The sequence below is a fragment of the Heptranchias perlo genome, chromosome 3 (genome assembly GCF_035084215.1).
Source record: "Heptranchias perlo isolate sHepPer1 chromosome 3, sHepPer1.hap1, whole genome shotgun sequence".
NCBI lineage: Eukaryota > Metazoa > Chordata > Chondrichthyes > Hexanchiformes > Hexanchidae > Heptranchias > Heptranchias perlo.
Window position 1 is genome coordinate 19528103 of NC_090327.1, and position 19049 is coordinate 19547151.

At 45.4% G+C, this 19049-nt stretch overlaps 1 protein-coding gene across 2 annotated transcripts in view; it reads left to right on the top strand.

Moving 5' to 3' along the window:
- lama1 (laminin, alpha 1) overlaps positions 1 to 17675 on the top strand; it is a 361123-nt gene extending 343448 nt beyond the window's left edge. For both annotated transcript variants that reach the window (XM_067978409.1, XM_067978414.1), the window contains 4 exons: positions 5984 to 6137; positions 11643 to 11776; positions 15609 to 15831; positions 17232 to 17675. In XM_067978409.1, the coding sequence (XP_067834510.1) occupies positions 5984 to 6137; positions 11643 to 11776; positions 15609 to 15831; positions 17232 to 17392 (672 nt within the window). In that variant the 3' untranslated portion in view covers positions 17393 to 17675. The remainder of the gene's footprint in view (positions 1 to 5983; positions 6138 to 11642; positions 11777 to 15608; positions 15832 to 17231) is intronic.
- The last annotated feature ends 1374 nt before the right edge of the window (positions 17676 to 19049 follow it).

A 19049-nucleotide genomic window follows, 5' to 3' on the forward strand; every position in this document is an offset into this window, starting at 1 on the left:
TCTTACAGGCCCTATGACGACTGTGGTGACGGGAGAGGGCGATTCCTCAGAGGAGCTCCCGGCCTCTGAGGGGGCACCGTCACATCTTAGCGAGCCATCCACCAGCGCAGCTACTCACACCTCGGTGGGTCCTAGTAGTCAGTTAGTTGGGTTGGCACCTGGTGAGTCATCACACACAAGTGAGCACGAGCAGATACTGGTGGCAGAGGCAGCTGTGGAGAGACCGCATTGGTGGGCACACTCCTCTCCAGGCTCTGCTCAGCTGGATGCAGATGCTGAACCCTGGGGGGTCATCCTTTAAAAGGAGAATGATCGAGAGACAGCAGCACATTTGTGAGGTACTGGAACAGGTGCCACGCACACTCTCCACAATAGCGCAGAGGATGGAGGAGTCCAACTCCTGCATTAGTGGAATAGTGGCACAGGTACGTGAGGGAATCTCTGAGATAGTGTCACAGGTAACTGCGGGAATGTCTGCGATGGGGAGAAGGCTAGCCTCCATTGAGCTTCAAGCACGGCTCACAAATGAGTCCATTCAAGCCCTGACAATGGCCGTTCGGACTCACGGTGAACAACATTCTGCCACCTTAAACAGGCAGACAGAAACTTTACAACTGGGCTTCCAAGGCATCACACATGTCCTCCAAGCTGTTTTCCAGCAGGGTGATAGGAGTGATGTGGGCCTGGTCCAGGAGAGGAACGATGGCGAACGGGGACATGAAAGTGGGGACGCTACTCAAAGCGCTCCCACGTCTCGCCCATTGCCCCCCTCTCAACCACTACCTGCAATGCTGCTTCCTCTCCAGGTGGCCAAGTTTGCCCCTGCACAGGTGCAGGTGGAGCAGTCTTTGGTGGGGCCCTCATGGGCTCCAAAAGCCAGAGGGCCTAGGCCGAAAGCATCTAACCAGTCCAGGCATGAACAAGAGCAACCTGTCACTACCTCTGCTGCAGCCACAGGGGATGCACCATGTAGAAGCAGTAGGAAGAGAGAGGCTACGGATTTGTGGTCACGAAGGATATGCACAAGGGCATCTGACAGACTGTCATGTTTTTCATTCATATTTGATTTTTGTTAAAGTCACATTAAATGTTATCATTCTCACCACAACTGACACGTCTTGCCCATTCTTGAGTGCCTTTTGTGATAGCGCCCTTTCATGTGCTTCATCATGAATGGCGAGACTCGATGCCACCCAGTGGGTGAGTTTACACTGGGTGTATATGTAGTTGCAGGACTGCTTTGTGCAGGAGGTGGGTGCTGGTGTTGGCGCTGCTCTTTCCAAGTGGTGTGAGGCCTGGACTATACTCACTTTGTGATCTTATGAGAAGTGTGGTGGCTGTCGTTGTATCGACACTGTGCTTCGCTGATGGGGTTCCTCAGAGGTGTCATCAGCCATGTGTGCAGAGGGGGTATCCCTTGACCCCGAGGAGCCAGCCCTTAAGGCTGTTTGTTGCGTGGAAGAGGTCCAGGATGTTGGATTCCCTCAGAATGAACTAATCATGGCAGCTGCCAGGGAATCTGGATCACACACGTGAAGAAATCTTTTGCGGTGGTCACAAACGAGCTGAGCATTGTTCGAATGATAACCCTTCCTGTTGATTAACAGTCCTGGCCCGTGTGGAGGTGCTCGGATTGCTATATGTGTGCAATCGATTACACCCTGTATACAGAGTGGAGTCCCACTGCCCTCTCTGAGTGGCTGAGGTCGTTCATGGGGAAGTATTGTGAGGCCCTGCGAAACAAGCCGTCAGTGACCCGCCTTATGCACTTGTGTGCAGACGACTGAGAGATCCCGGCGATGTCCCGGTGGCACCCTGGAATGATCCGGAGGGAAAGAAGTTGAGGGCAGTGGTGACTTTAACAGCGGCAGGTAATGAGATGCCGCCAGGCCCAGCCTGGAGCAGCTCGGCATGAAGGAGGCTGCAGATGTCTGTGACCACCTGACGACTCACTCTGAGCCTCCGTATGCACTGCTCCTCAGAGAGGTCCAAGAAGCTGAGCCTCGGTCTGTAGACCCTCTGACAAGGGTAGTGCCTCCTGCGACGTCGCTCTCTCTGTTGTTGCCCTCTGTGCTCTTGGGTCAGGTGCCTGTGGCGTAGCCTTGTGTTGTGGAGCTACAAGTGGCGGAAGTCCATGCCGTGCCTGGCGAGGATGGTGATGTTCCTCCCCCTCGGATGTACTGGTGAATGCAGCCATCGCGCCCCCCCATCCTGATGGTGTCAGTTTGAGGGGGTCTGAAAAGTTGGTAAATATGTGTAAACAGAGCAATTCTGAGTGGAAACTAAGAATTTTCAATCTAACCTCAAAAGATCTCCCAGCCAAAAGTTTGTCTGAGAGAACTGAGTGCCTTGCTGCAATAACTCACCTTTTATCCCCATCTGTCAAACATGAATTTAAATGTCCAAATGGCTGCCGGCTGAAACCCGACTACTTTGCAGTGCCGTGTTTCACACAGCACGGGAAACGCGTTGAACTATTGTTAATTGGATTTATGGACATTTCATGTACTTTAAGTACTTGATTCACTGCTTTAATTATCGTCCCGCCGGCTTTAATTGCCAGCGGGACTTTTGGGTTCGGGAACAGCGCACGCACCCAGATAACTCTGGGTCGTGCGCATTCTTCGATGGTTGGAGCCGGGATTCCTGCCTCCTCCAAAAAATCCCGATTTTCTTCGCCCCCAACGCACCCGCAGATTTCTTTTAAAATCGTGCCCAATCAGTTTAGAACATAGAAACAGGAGGAGGCAATTCAGCACCTCGAGCCAGTCCACCATTCAATTAGACCATGGCTGATCTGTACCTCAACTCCATTTACCCACCTATGCTCCATATCTTTTAATACCGTTATCATTAAAAATCTGTCAACCTCAGTCTTGAAAATTTTTTAATTGACCTAATGTCGACAGCCTTTTGGGGAGAGGATTACAGATTTCCACTAAACTTTCTGTTAAAACTGCTTCCTAATTTCCTCTTGAATGGCCTACCACTAATTTTAAGATTGTGCCCCCTTGTTCTGGATTTCCCCACCAGAGGAAATAAATTCTCTGTATCTACCTTATCGAATCCTTTTATCATTTTAAAACCGCAATTAGATCACCCCTCAACCTTCTAAATTCAAGGGAATGAACGCAGCACTCCAAATGGGGTCTGACCATGCCGCTGTACAACTGAAGTGCCACTTCTTCCCCTTTGTATTCCAGCTCCCTTGATGAAGGCCAACATGCTATTAGCCTTTTGGATTACTTTTGTACCTGTGCACTAGCTTTTACTGATTTGTGTATCTGGACATCCAAATCCCTTTGCTCCTCCACAGTTCCTAATCTCCCGCCATTTAAAAAATATTTCGATTTGTGTTTCTGGGATCCAAAGTAGATGACCTCACAATGACCTCCCCAAATTGAACTTTTATCTGCCAGTTTTACCCAGTCACTTCATCTGTCTACGTCCATTTGTAACTTCCTCCACCCAGCTACACAACTTACTGTGCCTCCTAGCTTAAGTGTCATCTACAAACTTGGATATACAACTTTTCCTTCATCCAAGTCTTTGATATATTTATGGTAAAAAACTGAACCCCCCCCCCCTCCCCCAGTACAGATCCCTGGGGAACACTACTTGTCACATCCTGCCAATCAGAGTACCTTCCCTTCATCCCTACTCTCAGTCTCTTACCTCCCAATCAATTACCGAACCAGTCTAATGTTTCTCACCCACCTCAACTGTAAAGGCATCAATCTTCAGTTGCAAACAGTCACCTCCTAGGCTTGGTAAGCATACCTGATCTAAACTGGGACAGACAATTGGAAAAGATGGCTGGATAAGCTGGTAGAAGAAAGGAAGTCTGCAAAAATTTGGCATTATTCATCAATCTCAGGCACTTAGGGGCACAGATTTAAGGTGAGAGGGGAGAGATACAAAAGGATCCAGAGGGGCAATTTTTTCACTCAAAGGGTGGTGAGTGTCTGGAACGAGCTGCCAGAGGCAGTAGTAGAGGCGGGTACAATTTTTTCTTTTAAAAAGCATTTGGACAGTTACATGGGTAAGATGGGTATCGAGGGATATGGGCCAAGTGCAGGCAATTGGGACTAGCTTAGTGGTATAAACTGGGCGACATGGACATGTTGGGCCGAAGGGCCTGTTTCCATGTTGTAACTTCTATGATTCTATGATTCTATGATAGTAACCCCCCACAACGGGAGGGAGAGGGTCTGCGGGGTGGGGGGGGGGGGATTAAAAATAAAAAATCAGTGAAGCCATCCCCAACCCGCCACGTACGTGCCCATTACTGTTTCCACGGCGGCGGGTTTTGTGGGGTCCAAGTATCCTGTCTTGGAAAGGCAAGACACTTCATTAACACATTTAAATCAGACTCCCACGGCGCAATTGGGAGCTTGATTTAAATTAAGCTGCTGCCAGCTGGGTGTCCCAGGGCTCGGGAAACCTGGCACCAAAAGGGAGGCGGAAGCTGCTGGCTCCAGCAGGTTAGTGCTTTTTAGAGCACTCCTTGTGGGCTCCCCCGGCCCCTCAAGCAAACCTTCGGCCTCCCTTCTGCCAATCATGGCCTCTCCTTGCTGCCACGATAGGGCCACTGCCACCCCCCCCCCCCCCACGAGCTCTGATCTCGAGTTTCCTGCCAGGCTCCGAGCCCCCCACCCCCCGCCCCAACCAAGCCCTGATCTTTCCCTCCCTCCCTTACGGTTGCCGGGCTCCGACCCCCCCAACCACCAAGCCCCAAACTTTCCCTCCCAATTGCCGGGCTCTGACCCCACTCCGCCAAACCCCGATCTTTCCTGATTGCCGTGGACTGTCTGCGGGCCAGCTGCCGGGCAGGAAACCTAACAATAAAAATGATAATGAGGTCCTGCCTTTAATATCGGCAGGACCTCCGCGTCCCCGGGCTTTCCATGTTACTCCCCCGCCTCCCCGTAAATATCGGGGCCGAGATATTTTATAAAGCCATTGTTGGAATATTGTAGCCTTTTCACAACTGCAGAGAAAACCCATCTTTTGTTTCCCACATAATAAAGCCAAAAACCATGCAGACCCACAGATGTGTTTGTGATGACCTGTTAGATAAATGCTGATCTATGCAACATCAGAGAGATGTAACAAAAGCAAAATACTGCAGATGCTGGAAATCTGAAATATAAACAGAAAATGCTGGAATCACTCAGCAGGTCAGGCAGCATCAGTGGAGAGAGAAACAGGGTTAACGTTTCAAGTCGATGACCTTTCATCAGAGAAATGTAGCCAGACCTCTAACAGATGGAGCTGCATCAAAAATCTAGCTAGCACTTAAGTCAGATTTCCACGTTGATTCCAAGAATGCAAGAGCTGCCACAGAACAAACCAATATGTACCAATCCAAAATATCCACACAAAATATGGGAATCAAGGATTCATAGCCCTGTAGTACTCGTCCCCACAGGGATGTCGAAAACTCTGCCTCATCAGAAGTTTAAATGCTGCTAAACCAGTGTTGCTGAGAGTGTGTTAGGCCTTGGGAGATCTGTGACTTGCCCACTGATAATGCTGTAAAACTGCTTCAAGGTTGTCTGCTTTCAGCAACCCAGGGTTAAATTCCTGAGACATTAAAGGGGGTAACATTTTCCAGTCAGCGATGTTCAGGTTTAAATGCTGAACACACTCATATTACATTCCTCTGTGCGCTGCTTTTAAGCAAGCGTTAACCAATTTATTTAAAACAGTTTAAGATTGGCCTAAAAATAACACTGAGGAATGTAATATGAGCCTGTTACTCATTTATATCTGAACTTCAGCAATTGGAAAATACACAACCAAACCTCATTGCAATTGTCTCTGGCTGGTCCAAGTTGTATCACATAATATGCAAGGGGAGAAAAGTGTCATGGAAAACATTAGATCCTATTAAACAAGAAATAGCTAAAGCAATTGCAATCTGAAGTCGATTATTACACTACCATCTTATTGTCTATGAGTTTGTTTTCTTTTCCATCAGGCAACGCACAGTATCCCCGCTTGTCTTGGCAGCGTGACCTTAAACAACAAGCCCCTGGACATGGAGAGGCCAGTTTCCATCCTCACCGTGAGCAGATGCTACACTGCTGTCCAGGAGGGCACTTTCTTTGATGGCACTGGATTTGCTGCACTAGGTAAATAGAGTTTAACATTAAGAAGTTTCATTCTGCTTTATGGAGGTACGTGTGACTGTCCCCATAAAAGTAATCCAAAATTAAATTTATTCGTGTCCTGTATTTAGATTTCTCTTCACCTCCTCAGTGTGTCCTTAGGCAGGTGATGTGGAACTTGAAAAGATGCTGCATTATATTGAAATGAAGAAAACTAGTCATACTTTGCTCAGATCTTCTGCCGGTCAAACAGTATAAGTAACTTCCACCACTTAAATACTGGAGCTCTTGTCTGGGAGAGCAACACTTAAGTAGATGTCCAAGCTCTACATGTCCCTTTTTAGTATGTCTGTGTGCGTCCAGTCCCTGTAGGAGGGCCAATAGTAAGAGATACTTGTTTTCCCCTCCTCTGCCCTTCACTCTCAAGACCCACAAAACATTGGAGGCACCGATTTCACCTCTTTTTTATTGTTCCATTAGCGCCACCACCAGCACACTAACAATATAAACAGTGCTATCAAGCGGCACTTGTTCACCAGCAACCTGCTCACCAATAACCCGCTCACCAATGCTAAGTTTGAGTTCCCCATCAAGACTACTCGGCTCCAGGCCTCATTACAGACTTGCTCCAAATATGGACAAAAGAGCTGAATTCCAGAGGCAAGATGAGAGTGATTGCATTTGACATCAAGGCAGCATTTGACCGAGTGTGGCACCAAGGAGCCCTAGTAAAATTGAAGTCAGTGGGAATCAGGGGGAAACTCTCCAGTGGCTGGAGTCATACCTAGCACAAAGGAAGATGGTGGTGGTTGTTGGAGTCCAATCATCTCAGCCCCAGGATATCGCTGCAGGAGTTCCTCAGGGCAGTGACCTAGACCCAACCATCTTCAGTTGCATCACCAATGACCTTCCCTCCATCATAAGGTCAGAAGTGGGGCTGTTTGCTGACAATTGCACAGTGTTCACCATTTGCAGTTCCTCAGATAATGAAGCAGCCCATGCCCGCACGCAGCAAGACCTGGACAACATCCATTCTTGGGCTGATAAGTGGCAAGTAACATTGTATGTAAAAAGAAAAAGATTAGTGAAGACAAATGTAGGTCCCTTACAGTCAGAAACAGGTGAATTTATAATGGGCAACAAGGCAATGGCAGAGCAATTAAACAAATACTTTGGTTCTGTCTTCATGGAAGAGGACACAAATAACTTCCCAGAAATGCTAGGGAACCAAGGGACTAGTGAGAAGGAGGAATTAAAGGAAATTAGTATTAGTAAAAAAAAATGCTGGAGAAATTAATGGGACTGAAAGCCGATAAGTCTGCAGGGCCTGATAATCTGCGTCCCAGAGTACTAAAAGAGGTAGCCATGGAAATAGTGGATACATTATTTGTCATCTTCCAATATTCTATAGACTCTGGAACAGTTTCTGCAAATTGGAGGGTGGCAAATGTAACCCCGCTATTTAAAAAAGGAGGGAGAGAGAAAACAGGGAACTACAGACCGGTTAGCCTAGCATCAGTAGTAGGGAAAATGCTAGAGTCTATTATAAAGGATGTGATAACAGGACATTTAGAAAATATCAATGGGATTAGACAAAGTCAACATGGATCTATGAAAGGGAAATCATGTTTGACAAACCTACTGGAGTTTTTTGAGGATGTAACAGGTAGAATAGATAAGGGAGAACCAGTGTATGTGGTTTATTTGGATTTTCAGGAGGCCTTTGATAAAGTCCCACATAAGAGGTTAGTGTGCAAAATTAAAGCACGTGGGATTGGGGGTAATATACTGGCATGGATTGAAAATTGGTTAACAGACAGGAAACAGAGAGTAGGAATAAATGGGTCTTTTTCGGGGTGGCAGGCAGTGACTAGTGGGGTACCACAGGGATCAGTGCTTCGGCCCCAGCTATTCACAATATATATCAATGATTTGGATGAGGGAATCAAATGTAATATTTCCAAGTTTGCTGACGACACAAAACTAGGTGGGATTGTGAGTTGTGAGGAGGATGCAAAGAGGCTTCAAGGCGATTTGGGTAAGTTGCGTCAGTGGGCAAATACATGGCAGATGCAGTGTAATGTGGATAAATGTGAAGTTATCCATTTCGGAAGGAAAAACAGAAAGGCAGAGTTATTTAAATGGTGATAGATTGGGAAATGTTGATCAACAAGGACACCCAGGTCTCTCCACATCAGTCACTGAAAGCAAACATGCAGGTGCAGCAAGCAGTTAAGAGGGCAAATGGTATATTGGCCTTCATTGCAAGAGGATTTGAGTACAGAAGCAAGGATGTCTTACTGCAGTTATACAGAGCCTCGGTGAGACCACACCTGGAGTATTGTGTGCAGTTGTGGTCTCCTTACCTAAGAAAGGATATACTTGCCATAGAAGGGAGTGCAGCGAAGGTTCACCAGACTGATTCCTGGGATGGCAGGACTGTCGTATGAGGAGAGATTGGGTCAACTAGGCCTGTATTCACTCGAGTTTAGAAGAGTTAGAGGGGATCTCATTGAAACATATAAAATTCTGACAGGGCTAGACAGACTGGATGCAGGGAGGATGTTTCCCCTGGCTGGGGGGTCCAGAACGAGGGGTCATAGTCTCAGGATACGGGGTAGGACATTTAGGACTGAGATGAGGAGAAATTTCTTCACTCAGAGGGTGGTGAACCTGTGGAATTCTCTACCTCAGAAGGCGATGGAGGCCAAGTCACTGAATATATTTAAGAAGGAGCTAGATAGATTTCTAGACACAAAAGGTTTCGAGGGGTATAGGAAGAGAGTGGGAATATGATATTGAGATAGAGGATCAGCCATGATCATATTGAATGACAGAGCAGGCTCGAAGGGCCGAATGGACTACTCCTGTTCCTATTTTCTATGTTTCAATGTTTGTGCCACATAAGTGCCAGGCAACTACCACCTCCAATAAGAGAGAGTTTAACTACCTTCCCTTGACAATCACTGGCATTACCATCACTGAGTCCCCCATTATCAATAACTTGGGGGTCAACATTGACCAGAAACTAAACAGGACCAGCCATGTAAATGCCTGGGTACTAGAGCAAGTCAGAGACTAATGGCTCACTTGATTACCCAAAGCCTTTCCACCATCTACAAGGCACAAGTCAGGAGTGTGATGGAATACTCTCCACTTGTCTGGATGTGTACAGCTCCAACAACACTCAAGAAGCTCGACACCATCCAGGACAAAGCAGCCCGCTTGATTGGCAGTCCATCCACCACTTTAAACATCCACTCCCTCCACCAGCGGCTCACTGTGGCTGCAGTGTTTACTAGCCACAGAATGCACTGCAGCAACTCGCCACGGCTGCTATGACAACCCCTCCCAAACCTGCAACCTCTACCACTTAGAAGGACAAGAGCAGCAGGCACATGGGAACACCACCACCTGCACGTTCCCCTCCAAGTCACACACCGTCCCGACTTGGAAATATATCGCCGTTCCTTCATCGTCGCTGGGTCAAAATCCTGGAACTCCCTCCCTAACAGCACTGTGGGAGAACCTTCACCACACGGACTGCAGCGGTTCAAGAAGGCGGCTCACCACCACCTTCTCAAGGGCAAATAGGGATGGGCAATAAATGCCGGCCTCGCCAGCTATGTTCCTATCCTGAGAATGAGTAAAGAAATAAAAAATAACTTTAATTGGCAAACCTCTGTGGCAGCCAAAATGGTTATGTGACTGAACATTTCTAGTACCAGCCTGGGGCTGATGTTCACTACCTCTGCCGAGTGGGAACAGGGCAGTGGCACTCCGAACATCACAGTGTAATGCTTATCGCCCTGTTGCTGCTACTTCATCCACCGCCATTTCCTTAGTAACCTTGAGAAGTGCGGCTTAGGTGCCCACCAGAAGCAGGCGGGAGCTTCAGTTCAGTATTCAAATCTGGTGTCAGTAGGACCCCAATGACATTTTTGGGCAAAATAACAGAAGGAACATGCAATGCTGAGCCCACACAGTAGTACTGGGTGATAGAGGCTGGAACACTGCCATTTCAAACGCTTTTAAAGAGCCATTCACCTGACAGTACTCAGATCATTGGAATCTGAACTGCACAGAAGGTGGTGACTTGAACATCACTGAATTTTTACTACAATTTGCTTCAAAGTCTTCAGGAAGCTTATGGATGAACTAGATTCTGCAGAACATGGGAGTTATCTTAGGCACTGTATTCTGTTTGGTGGAAGAAGAGCAGCAGCTGTAGAAGGGGGAACCTCAGGGAGCTGTAGTTGGGGCTGTTAGGAGTCCACAAAGGTGGAGGGCTGCCCATGGGGTCAACAGGCCCTGAGTCACCTACCTTCAATTTACTGAAGAACAGTGCATTATGAGGCTGTGCTTCTCCAGAAAGGCTAGCACAGACGTGTGCGGACTCTTATGGCAAGAGTTGAACTGCACTGATACAGTTGGCAATGCATCGCCTGTAGCAGTGAACATCACTACAGCCCTCAATTTATCCACCTCAGGCTCTTTCCAGGCTGTAGCAGGTGATATATGAGTCAGTCTGCAGTCCAGGTCTATATCAAGCATATAATTGGCGCCCTCTTTGCAAAGGCCAACCAGTATTTCACGCTTCACATGGACACCAGAAACCAACAGGAAAAGGCTGTAGGTTTTGTAAACATTGCAAGTTTCCCCCAAGTACAGGCTGTGATTGACTACCCAAATGTAGCCATCAGGGAACCTGCCAATGAGTCAGCAGACTTAAAGAACCGTAAAGGCTTCCTCTCCCATAATGTTCAGCTGGCAAGTGATCACCACCAGTGATCCTGGTTTCCTGGAAGCTGTCATGATGCCTTCATACTGTATCGGTCCTCCATCCCCCTCTATGACCCAGCACAGCAAGTCAGAGGCCGGCTGCTTGGGGTCAAGGGCTGTCCTCTTTACACCTGGCTCATGACACTTCTCCGAAACCCAATCCCTCTGCCTGAACTGTGATTGAACCCATGCCATGGGTCCACCATCATCGAGCAGACCATTGGAGCGCTCAACAATGCTCCCACTGCCTGGACAGGTCTTTCTGTACTACAGTTAATTGACCAGGGCTTCAGCTGAACTATTCCTTCCCCTGCCATCACATTAACAGTCCAGGGAGATTTTGCAGATTATGGCCATCTGCTGCATTCTGGATGGAGCGAGTGCCAATGCTTCTTCTGGAGGATTGCGCCCACCTCCTAGTCTTGTGATACAGGGTCCGACTCATTGGATTGAAATTCCCGACCATTGAGTTCTTATCTCAACTATGACACCGTAGCCAGAATCCAATTGGAGACCAGGCAGCTTCCCACATGGTTAGGTACAAAATCGGATGGACAGTTGGACAGTCCTCCTTGCCCACACCAGTAGACAAGTTTCAGAGCAGGAATGGCAGAAAATTATCAGTATGTCAGCTCTCCCTGGTGCATTGTGTGAAAAGACCAAAGCAAAGATTTTTTTTTGTTACAGAGAAAAGTCTGGAATCTGAATAATGGTCTAAACATATTTTTGGATTTGTTTTTTTTGCAGTCAAAGAAGGTTACAAAGTGAGGTCTGATGTAATTGTTACATTTGAGTTCCGCAGTACAAACAGGAATGCAGTCCTGCTTGGTGTCAGCAGTGCTAAGGTCGATGCAATTGGATTGGAGATCGTCAATGGCAAGGTGAGAAAGAATAACTTGGTTTCCTGTTCCAGATTTATTCTGTGGATCGTGTGCAGTGGGCATGCAATTGGGATCAGTCACTCGTAGATAGTCGGATGACAAGTTGAATGGCTTTGTCACTATAGCCTAGAATTCACTATTGGTGACATTGGTGGCCAAATGCTTATTGTACCCATATGATATCTATACGTTACTAAAATAGTGGAGAAAGGAATATTGTACAAACACAATAAGCATTCATCTGCTATTATAAAAACATAAGAAATAGGAGCAGGAATGGGCCATACGGCTCCTCATGCCTGCTCTGCCATTCAGTAAGATCATGGCTGATCTTCGACCTCAACTCCACTTTCCCGCCCGATCCCCATACCCTTTGATTCCCTTAGAGTCCAACAATCTGTCTATCTCAATCTTGAATATACTCAACGACTGAGCGTCCGCAGCCCTCTGGGGTAGAGAATTCCAAACATTCACAATGCTCTGAGTGAAGAAATTCCTCCTCATCTCAGTCCTAACCGTCCGACCCCTCATCCTGAGGCAATGTCCCCTAATTCTAGACTCTCCAGCCAGGGGAAACATCCTCTCAGCACCTACCCTGTCAAGCCCTCTAAGAATCTTATATATTTCAATGAGATCACTTCTCATTCTTCTAAACTCAATCTTTTTTCATAGGTCAACCCTCTTATCTCCAGCAACCTGTCAATGAACAACCAGCAACCATCATAACACCAACCAATTAACAACAACTACTTGCATTTATATAGCGCTTTTAACGTAGTAAAACATCCCTCGGTGCTTCACAGGTGCGATTTTCAAACAAAATTTGACACCGAACCACATAAAGAGACATTAGGACAGGTGACCAAAAGCTTGGTCTGGGAGGTAGGTTTTAAGGAACGTCTTAAAGGAGGAGAGAGAGGTAGAGAGGTTTAGGGAGGGAATTCCAGAGCTTGGGGCCTAGGCAGCTGAAGGCACGGCCGCCAATGGTGCAGCGATTAAAATCAGGGATGCGCAAGAGGCCAGAATTGGAGGAGTGCAGTGATCTCGGAGGGTTGTCGGACTGGGGGAGGTTACAGAGAAAGGGAGGGATGAGGCCATGGAGGGATTTGAAAACAAGGATGAGAATTTTAAAATCAAGACTTTCTTGGACCAGGAGCCAACCTAGGTCAGCGAGCACAGGGGTGATGGGTGAACGGGACTTGGTGCGAGTTAGGATACATGCAGCAGAGTTTTGGATGAGCTCAAGTTTATGGATGGTGGATGATGGGAGGCCGGCCAGGAGAGCATTGGAATAGTCAAGTCTGAGGTAACAAAGGCATGGATGAGGGTTTCAGCAGCAGTTGAGTTGAGGCAGGGGCAGAGACGGGCGATGTTACAGAGATGGAAGTAGACGGTCTTGGTGATGGAGCGAATATGTGGTCGGAAGCTCATTTCAGGGTCAAATAGGACGCCAAGGTTGCAAACGGTCTGGTTCAGCCTCAGACAGTGGCCAGGGAGAGGGGTAAAGTCGGTGCTAGGGAATGGAATTTGTGGGGGGGATCAAAGACAATGGCTTCGGTCTTCCCAATATTTAGTTGGAGGAAAATTAAATCGATCAAAATATGTTTCCAGCTTCCTTTGATGGTCATATTGGTTCTTGAGCCACTGACAATGTGTCAAAAGATCAATAGAATTGAAAATCAGCCAGTGCCAGTTACACACCTGGGTGGCAAGTTGACTGTACCGGTTTGGTATTACAGAAAGCATATCGAGTTACTAGAGGGAGTCCAGAGGAGGGCTACAAGGCTTACTCCTGAACTTAGAAGTGATATATTAAGGTTATAAGGAGTGGTTGCCTCCCCTGGGACTTTACTTTTTTCAGAAGAGGATGATAAAGGGGTACCTGATAGAGGTCTTAAAAACTTTCAGGATTGGAAAATGAAATTCAGGAAAGTTCTTCTGTCGAGCACAGGATTCGAGAACCGGAGGACACAGTTTAGAATCATAAGATCATAGAAATTTATGGCACAGAAGGAGACCATTCAGCCACTCGTGTCTGTGCTGGCCGAAAAAGAGCTATCCTGCCTAATCCCACTTTCCAGCTCTTGGTCCGTAGTCTTGTAGGTTACGGCACTTCAGGTGCATATCCAAGTACTTTTTAAAGTTGAGTATCAAAAGAAAATAAGAAATTTAGGCAACCTTTTTACAGTAAGAGAGTGATTGTAGTGCAGAATAGATTGCCAGTGGGCGTAGTGGAGCAGGTTTTATACTTTATCAAACCTCTTCAGAGTTTTAAAAACTTCTAATAAATCTACTCTTAACCTTCTCTGCTCCAATGGAAACAGTCCCATCCCTGGCATCGTCCTGGTGAATCTGTGCTGCACACGCTCAATGGCTTTATGTTCTTTCTATAATGGGGCACCCAAAATTGCACACAGCACTCTAACTGTGTCTGAGCAATGTTTTGTATGAATAAGAACTCTTCCACCCCAGCCCGTCCATCTCAGGAAAGTCAAGAGCAGTGGGGATCACCACTTCTCCACCACTCCTAACAACATATTAAACTCCAAACCAGCTCCTTGCCATCTAGTTATCACAATGCCTTGAGGTTGTGTGTTGTGTGATGATTCCTGTCTGCTTGGCAGCAGGCCAAGCATGTATATTAAAGAACTCCAAGCTGTCTGTCAGAAAAGCTGGAGGGAAGGACCATGAATTTATGAAACTTGCCTTACAACATATGTCTATCAGTGTAGGGCAGAACTTGTGCACTTTATGCACAGTCGGTGTGTGTTCATTGTATGATTTTGAGCCCATTCTTTATCATCTGCTGCGTTGGTTAGGCTCCATGCCATTTTCCAGTCCTCTCCTATTGAGGGGTGGCCCAAGTTTGCTCAGCTTTCAATGTTATCTGCACTCGTGGAGGCATGCTTGGAGTAGAAGGAAGAGATATGCCTGCAGCCTTTACAGTCACCAGAGGCTCAGTGCAAGGGGTACCAGTGTGCTAGAGCTTGTGGAATATGTTGGGGGCCCAAAGGAGATGTTGGATCTGGAAGTATGGAAAATTGTTAGCCAACTGCTGGAAGGTCACAATTTGACCCTTGTGGAGCAATTTGCCCATTTAGTTGCTCCTTTCGTGCCAAATCTTGATCCACTCTAAATAATTTCATACTGTTAGTATAAATGTAATATAAAGTTTGTCTTTCAATCCCCATTTAAGGCCATTTTGTTTATTACAAACATTAATTTAATGCCTGTATAGACATTTTGATTTTTTTCCATATTATACACATAGTTAGATGTCTAACCATGTGGAAGTACTTAAAAATTAGTTTCAGTTCCACAGGCTTTTTCCCAAAAAAATTACATGAATCCTATTTCTTTTTAGTTAACTCTTTCTTTACTTCTCTATTCTGTTAAAAGGATGCCACTAACCAAAATGCCTGAAGTAAATGCAGCATATAAGACATCTTGTATTTTTTTATTTACCTCTTGTATCTCCCCCCAGTTTGCATTTCTGCTACCATTTTACAATTTGAGAATGTAGTGGAATAATCCATTCCTAGCCAAGATCGTTCTCTGACCAATGGCTGGGGATGCACGTGGGCAGTCGTGGTTCATTCACAATTACTAACCCCTCCATTTGGAGAAGCTTCTTTCTGTGGCCCATTGGAAACCAATAATTTGCCATGTGAGGAAAATGTGGGCAGTTTTTCATGACACAGTGCATTAGTAGACTGATGTGCTGTGCCACCTTGGGTGTATAATGTACTTTTGGAAGGTTGTTTTGTTCAACCTTCCAAGTTAGCGTCTGGTATAGAGGGTTCTATAACTGCTAAAACTCCTTTTCTTCCAGATTCTTTTCCATGTAAATAATGGTGCTGGAAGAATTACAGCCAAATATGAACCCAAGGATTCAAGTCAGCTGTGCGATGGCAAATGGCATAAACTTCGAGCCAATAAGAGCAAGCATCGTATTGCGCTGACTGTGGATGGAGTCACTGTGCAGGCTGATAATCCCTATATTCAGTCAACCTCTGCAGACACTAATGATCCAATTTATGTGGGAGGCTATCCTGGTATGTATTGTTATTGTAGTTTGACTTCTGCACTGATGTTTTAACCGATTAGAAGTAAAAATTCCACCTTGTCCACTGCAGTTCTGTTTCCTGGATCACTTTGTCAACACATATTGCAATAGTCCACATCTAGATCACAATGATCACCATCAGGGAAATACTAAGAGTGAGATTTCAAATTAAAAAGAACGAGACAGATCACAACCCTATTTAAAAGCTGAAAATGTATTTATTCTTTGGAGGGAAATACATCAAAGCAGGCTAAATTTTTGAACCAAAAATAAATGAGTTTCACCAAGTGAATGAGAATTGGTGGGCCCAAGTATTGTGTTGGTTATGTCCCGTTTATCGGACGTATTGGACGCAGAGGCCAGTAACACCAAGTCTTCCACCCCTTCAGCATGTCACACACATTTCTGGTGGGATTGGAGGCAGGTACGAGAAGCTTCAGCCTGAAAGAGGAAGGGGCTTCATAACAGAGTGATGCTGAAGTGACATCATTATGCTTTCCACATCTTTTTTCAGCCATTACATCAATGCAACGCCACATCCTCATTTCATCTGGGCGTTGCTAGGCTGCACCTTTATGGAAAAAGTTAGTTAAAGGGGGAGCCAGCAACTTACAAAAACAATTTAAATTTCATTTGTTCAATTATGTGAGGTTTTTTTTACTCATTTTTTTCCCCTTCTGTTCAACTGCATAGGTTAAAGATCTTTGTAGGGCAGCTTTGCAGTTAGTCATTGTTACTCCCAATGTAGTCTTGTGGGGGAAACCCAGTTTATTTGTTTTGCTAGGTGGACTTTTAAACCTGCTAAAAATATGTTTATTTGGTAAACCAAAATATTTTTTTCCCATTACTTTCACAGAAATTAGAAATGGCTTGTTACAGTCCTGATAGAATTTTCTCACCTTTTCTCCCCTCCTTTCTAGAAGACAGTTCTATAGTGCCAGCAGAACTCTGTCACCTCATTCGTGCGTGAGGCAGGACGGCAAATGTTGGTAGGCTGTTCAAACATTGGTGGGGGAGCATAGGCCAGTAAGATTTCAATCTTCACCCAGTCTATCCAGAAGAGGATTCAGCACTGGATAGTGACCAGTAGCAGGACCCCTGGCTGGTTATTGTCCTTCCTTGCTCAGGGACCTTGAGGCCAATTGAGGTGCTTGTACTGCTGCCCTGGCAGGAACTGTTCCTGTTCTTGCTCTGCAGGGCTCAGTACACACCGCCTAACTTTTAACTTTTCAAAAAAGCAATTTCAAAATTGTAACAAATTGCTTAAATATTAATTGTAACATTTAACCTGATTCACAAACTTTAATTTACCACGTATTACATGCATTGCTACGATTTTTCAGCCAATGAAACTCATGTTAACAGGTGCACCTTTTTCTGTTCACACAGCTAATGTGAAGCAGAATTGCTTGACCCCTCAGAAGCCATTCCAGGGCTGCATGAGGAGCCTCAAGCTGACAAAAAACCAACAGACAGAGGCCTTCGACTTCAGCAGAGCCTTTGACCTCCGAGGTGTCTTCCCTCACTCCTGCCCTGGCACCGAGCACTAGCCTCCAGGGAGTACACTCCCTCCCAAGAGAATTTTATCGAAGCAACTGGAGCCATACCTGTCTCCCCACTGTATTAATCGCCCTCCTTGACTCAGGATAAATGTGCGTTTTAAGCCAACAAAAATCACTGTTTCTGACAGATGCTTAACTAAAAGATTTTGTACTGTACAACAAGTACCTCTATTAAAAAAAACCTTAACGGCATCAGGATGAATAGTTTAATCTTTTTTTCAATCCATGTTTACAATTGATTTTTCTTGACAGTATTTACTGAAAAGTTAATCTTTGTTCGTTTTGAATATTTTAACATTTTTGCAATTAAAATGCAAACATGATTTGATCATACACTGTGCAGTGTTTTTGTGTTGCTTTGTATTTGTGCCATTTGCAGAAACATTTTTAAGAAACTTAAAGTGATGTTGCTAACCTATTACTTACCCTTCAAAACTGCATGATCCCGAATGTTTAACAACACTGACCAGGAAACAAGCTCTTCTGTCCTATTTAGTGACTGGATGAATTCAGTCACATCATAAATCAATGAGACAGAATAAGAAAGATCTGCATTTATAGAGTGCCTTACCAAATAGCTCAGATACATCTCAATGTACAGACTAATCCCGAAAATTTGAAGTTATTTTTGCACTAAAAAAATCTGAATTATCCAGTAATTTGAATTAGGCAATGGAAATAAAACAGCAAAGTGGTCCTTAAAAAATTGAATTATCAGGTAATTCAAAGTCACTTCATTCAAATTTAGAGTAGACGGTGGTGAATCAAAGTGCAGTGACTGTTGTTCTGTAGGCAAACCTGGCATCTATTTGCTTTGAAACATGGCGGCTGTTTGCACACAAACATTGTCAAATAACTTTGCCAAAGGTGTAACAGATTGGTCAAATATTAGTTGTCGGATATCATCTGATTTTTACAGAACTGGTTGTCAGTGGTGGGAGTACATGCGAGGTAAATTGGTCCAAAAAATCATAGTATAATGCTGTAAAATTTCATCCCCTTTCCCCTGTAGTGCTCTTGCTACAAATCCACAGTGAAATAACATTGCTTCTGCTTCCAACCAAACCTGACACAGTGCCCCAGAAACCAAAGCATGTTGAGGCATCACAATTTCATGACACACATTGAGATGCCCCGTACCTATTAACAGGAGTCTGACTTTGTTGGCCAGCAGCTAATGCACCTGAATGGGATGTGCACAGCCACGCTGCACAGGGCACACTGAATGACGCCAAAATTCAAAATGCCACTGCGCATGTGCAGATGCATGTGTCATGCATAAACATGTAGGACCCTGCACTATGCCACTGCATGTTTCAAAGGAATACTGTATACACCGAGTACAAGCTGTATGATGCAAGTAAGGCATATTATTTAACACTAGTATAGATCAGGGATTTATTAAAAGGATATAAGAGTTAAATGCCAATTATCCAATTGCTATATAGCAGATATAACCTAACAAGAGGAGTTTTCTTCAGCCCTCTGTTGACTGGGGTGCCTGGAGGGGTGGAGAGCCTATTTGGATAACAAAAGCTTTTGTTGTACACTCTGGTGAGATTTCTATTGGTTATGCAGGGTTTGTGCTTATTTAAAAGAGCAGTCAGTTAATCTGATAGGCATGACTACTACTGACACTGGCGCC